General features: G+C 43.8%; 1 protein-coding gene across 3 annotated transcripts in view; it reads right to left on the bottom strand.

The window, feature by feature from the left end:
• LOC137041735 (armadillo-like helical domain-containing protein 4) overlaps positions 1 to 4,447 on the bottom strand; it is a 281,479-nt gene extending 277,032 nt beyond the window's left edge. For 2 of the 3 annotated variants that reach the window (XM_067418344.1, XM_067418343.1), the window contains exons 1-2: positions 4,289 to 4,446; positions 391 to 1,295 (exon numbers count right to left, since the gene is read on the bottom strand). In XM_067418344.1, coding sequence (XP_067274445.1) covers positions 391 to 1,237 — 847 coding nt within the window. In that variant the 5' untranslated portion in view covers positions 1,238 to 1,295; positions 4,289 to 4,446. Of the gene's footprint in view, positions 1 to 390; positions 1,296 to 4,288 lie in introns of all 3 variants that reach the window. The other variant, XM_067418342.1, reaches the window with a different exon arrangement.
• Positions 4,448 to 5,000: the final 553 nt, after the last annotated feature.

The following is a 5,000-nucleotide window of genomic DNA, read 5'->3' on the forward strand; positions in this document are numbered from 1 at the left end:
AGAGTAGAGTCGAGCCGACGCCATCTTGGCAGCGTCACGCCCAGATAACAGAAAATGGGCAAAGAGGCGGGACGTGGGCGTAGCTTAGGTGACGACTAACAGACAGCAGACAGAACAGCAATTCCCCTGTCACTCACCCGTCACCCCTCACAGTCGTCATGAAGGGCAAAATTAGCCGTAAAGACCAAAACCACAATTTGTCCCAGACTGTAAACATGTTTTATTCTGCTGTAAAGTTGGGCATTTTAACATGAGCTCAATGAGATTTTCACTTTTAAATGACTTCTGTATTGGCTTCAATAGAAACTGGGGGAGCCACTTGGGCAGAATGCAGGAAATAGCTTTAGCCCCGCCCACTTTAGCATTGAAAGCGTTAAAAGGATCACTGACCTGCCCGAGGATGAGCCGCTTCTGTCCAGGTCTCAGCCGCATCTGGTCTCGGTCCGGTCGGGTCGGCGCTGGTCAGATCCCTCGGGGGCGTGGCCAGGTCCCTCAGGGGCATGGTCAGATCCCTCAGAGGCATGGTCAGATCCCTTAGAGGCGTGGCCATATCACTAAGGGGCGTGACCAGGTCCCTCATGGGCGTGGCCATATCCTTCATGGGCGCGGCCAGATCCCTCAGAGGCATGGTCAGATCCTTCAGAGGCATGGTCAGATCCCTCGGGGGCGTGGCCAGGTCCCTCAGAGGCATGGTCAGATCCCTCAGAGGCGTGGTCAGATCCCTCAAAGGCGTGGCCAGATCCCTCAGAGGCGTGGCCAGGTCCCTCAGAGGCGTGGTCAGATCCCTCAGAGGCGTGGTCAGATCCCTCAGAGGCGTGGCCAGATCCCTCATAGGCGTGGCCAGATCCCTCATAGGCGTGGCCAGATCCCTCATAGGCGTGACCAGATCCCTCAGAGGCGTGGCCAGATCCCTCAGAGGCGTGGCCAGGTCCCTCAGAGGCATGGTCAGATCCCTCAATGGCGTGGCCAGATCCCTCAGAGGCGTGGCCAGGTCCCTCAGAGGCGTGGTCAGATCCCTCAGAGGCGTGGTCAGATCCCTCATAGGCGTGGCCAGATCCCTCATAGGCGTGGCCAGATCCCTCATAGGCGTGGCCAGATCCCTGAGGGTCAACGAGGATGAGTTGGAAGAGTCACCTGAGGGAGCATCGGTCATGTCCTTTAGCTGAGATGGAGCAAGTGTGGCGGAGCGGCTGCAGACACACACTGAGGCCAGCAGGAGGCCTCGGAGGGCCAACATAGCAGATCCGTCAGCCAAAGTTACACGTGAGAAGATCCGAAACGCCAATGCACACTTCCTGTAGAAACAGGAGAAAAGTTTGCATCATTAACTCTTTCCCCGCCAGCATCTTTTTAAAAAGTTGCCAGCCACCACCAGGGTTTTTTACCATTTTTTTTAACCAAAATTTAATGGCCCATATAATATTTTGTTTTATGAATATCTGAGCATGCAATAGACTCCCTTAAAAGATTATTAGGAACAGCTGTTCAATTTCTCATTAATGCGATTATCTAATCAGCCAATCACACGGCAGTTCTTCAGTGCATTTAGGGGTGTGGTCCTGGTCAAGACAATCTCCTGAACTCCAGACTGAATGTCAGAATGGGAAAGAAAGGTGATTTAAGCCGTTTTGAGCGTGGCATGGTTGTTGGTGCCAGACGGGCCGGTCTGAGTATTTCACAATCTGCTCAGTTACTGGGATTTACACACACAACCATTTCTAGGGTTTACAGAGAATGGTGTGAAAAGTGAAGAGCATCCAGTCTGCAGCAGTCCTGTGGGAGAAAATGCCTTGTTGATGCTCGAGGTCAGAGGAGAATGGGCCGACTGATTCAAGCTGATAGAAGAGCAACTTTGACTGAAATAACCACTCGTTACAACCGAGGTATGCAGCAAAGCATTTGTGAAGCCACAACACACACAACCTTGAGGCGGATGGGCTACACCAGCAGAAGACCCCACCGGGTACCACTCATCTCCACTACACATAGGAAAAAGAGGCGACAATTTGCACAAGCTCACCAAAATTGGACAGATGAAGACTGGAGAAATGTTGCCTGGTCTGATGAGTCTGATAACATGCTAATCCATGCTAACATAATGCTAATTCAAGCAATGTGTTAAAACATGCTAATCCATGCTAGCAGAATGTTTATTCATGAAATGTGTTAAAACATGCTAATCAATGCTAACATAATGCTAATTCATGTAATCTGTTAAAACATGCTAATCAATGCTATCTGAATGCTTATTCATGTAAAGTGCTAAAACATGCTAATCCATGCTAACAGAATGTTAATTCATGCAATGTTTTAAAACATGCTAATCCATGATTACAGAATGCTAATTAATGCAATCTGTTAAAACATGCTAATCCATACTATCAGAATGCTAATTCATGCTAGCAAAGTTTTTAATCATGCTAGCTAAATGCTAATTCATATTAAGAAACTGGTAATTACTGTCAACAACATGTTAAACAATGTTAACAACATACAAATTAATGTCAACAACTGGTTAAAACATGCTAACAACATACAAATTAATGTTAACAACATGTTAAAACATGCTAATTACTGTCAACAATTGGTTAAAAAATGTTAACAACATACAAATTAATGTCAACAACATGTTAAAACATGCTAAATACTGTCAACAACATGTTAAAACATGCTAAATACTGTCAAAAACTGGTTAAAACATGTTAACAACATACAAATTAATGTCAACAACATGTTAAAACATGCTAAATACTGTCAACAACTGGTTAAAACATGTTAACGACATACAAATGAATGTTAACAACATGTTAAAACATGCTAACAACATACAAATTAATGTCAACAACATGTTAAAACATGCTAATTACTGTCAACAACATGTTAAAACATGCTAAATACTGTCAACAATTGGTTAAAAAATGTTAACAACATACAAATTAATGTCAACAACATGTTAAAACATGCTAAATACTGTCAATAACATGTTAAAACATGCTAAATACTGTCAAAAACTGGTTAAAACATGTTAACAACATACAAATTAATGTCAACAACATGTTAAAACATGCTAAATACTGTCAACAACTGGTTAAAACATGTTAACGACATACAAATGAATGTTAACAACATGTTAAAACATGCTTACTGTCAACAACTGGTTAAAACATGCAAACAACATACAAATTAATGTCAACAACATGTTAAAACATGCTAATTACTGTCAACAACATGTTAAAACATGCTAAATACTGTCAACAACATGTTAAAACATGCTAAATACTGTCAACAACTGGTTAAAACATGTTAACGACATACAAATGAATGTTAACAACATGTTAAAACATGCTTACTGTCAACAACTGGTTAAAACATGTTAACAACATACAAATTAATGTTAACAACATGTTAAAACATGCTAATTACTGTCAACAACATGTTAAATAATACTAGCAACATGCTAATTAATGTTAGCAATGTGTTAAATCATGTTAACAACATGCTAGTAACCTTTACTGTTTTAGTTTCTCCCAGTAAAACCTTCACTCTTCCAGCCGTTCGGGGTTATTTTGAGCTTTCTTTACTCATCTCTCTGGTCGTTTACACACAGCAGTGCTTCCATTGGTCTCTTCATACCGGGGATATTTTTGGTGAACTATTCCTTTAAGAGATTGATGTGTTGCAGGCCATGGTATATTCTTCTTCTTCTTATTATTATTATTATTATTAATAAAAGAATCTGCCATGTCTAGAATGGTGTTCTTGTGAAGAATAACGCATTTAACTGGGAAACAGGCGAATGATTTATGTGCAATTTGCTCAAATTCTTCGTGCTATAATAATTTATTCAAATATAACGCATTCACAATGATTATTAAAATATGATTCTCTATAATTTGGTTATAGCACACTAAATATGACTGGTGTGTTCATGGTTTTATTGTTCTGCTCGTTTTATCTGGTCTACATTTTCTCACTCTTTCTGCAGCAGTAACTTGACACACACACACACACACACTCTGCCAGTATCTAAAAATAGCCCGGAGACAATGCGCCCTACTGTATCATCCACTGGGTTTCCATGCATTAGTCTCATGGATCATAAATCATAGGCGTGATGTTTATAATGTGCATTCGCGTCAGCCTGTGTTATAATGCGCGGCGCGATGTCTGTCCGTGTGTGCGCCACGGGCCGCGTCAGATTATCTCCGCATGCGGACACGGACCGGACAACTTTAATATGAAGTAAACAAACACACACACACACACTAATGATGACGCGCATCCTCACCTGCGGTGTGTGAGCGCGGGCTCGGGCTCATCTCATGTCCAGTGCACGCGCAGTGTCAGTCAGCCGTCGCCGCTCCTGAGAGGCATTATAAGCGCTGCTCCTCCACTGCCTGCGTCAGCGCGCGCCACACTGAGGAATCGCTCACTGTGTGTGTGTGTGTGTGAGTGAGTGAGTGAGTGTGTGTGTGAGTGTGTGTGTGAGTGAGTGAGTGAGTGTGTGTGTGTGTGTGTGTGTGTGTGTGTGTGTGTGTGTGTGTGTGTGTGTGTGTGTGTGTAAGTGAGTGAATGAGCGTGTGTGTGTGAGTGAGTGAGTGAGTGTGTGTGTGAGTGAGTGTGTGTGTGGGTGAGTGAATGAGCGTGTGTGTGAGTGAGTGAGTGTGTGTGTGTGTGAGTGAGTGAGCGAGTGAGTGAGCGAGCAAGCGAGTGAGTGAGCGAGTGAGTGGGTGTGCGTGTGTGGGTGAGTGAATGAGCGTGTGTGAGTGAGTGAGTGAGTGAGTGTGTGTGTGAGTGAGTGTGTGTGTGTGTGTGTGAGTGAGCGAGTGAGTGAGCGAGCAAGTGAGTGAGTGAGTGAGCGAGCAAGTGAGTGAGTGAGTGAGCGAGCAAGCGAGTGAGTGAGTAAGTGTGTGTGTGTGAGTGAGTGTGTGTGTGTGAGTGAGTGTGTGAGTGAGTGAGTGAGTGTGTGAGCGAGTGTGTGAGTGAGTGTGTGTGTGTGA

This window comes from Pseudorasbora parva, chromosome 15, assembly GCF_024679245.1.
Source record: "Pseudorasbora parva isolate DD20220531a chromosome 15, ASM2467924v1, whole genome shotgun sequence".
Taxonomy (NCBI): Eukaryota; Metazoa; Chordata; class Actinopteri; order Cypriniformes; family Gobionidae; genus Pseudorasbora; species Pseudorasbora parva.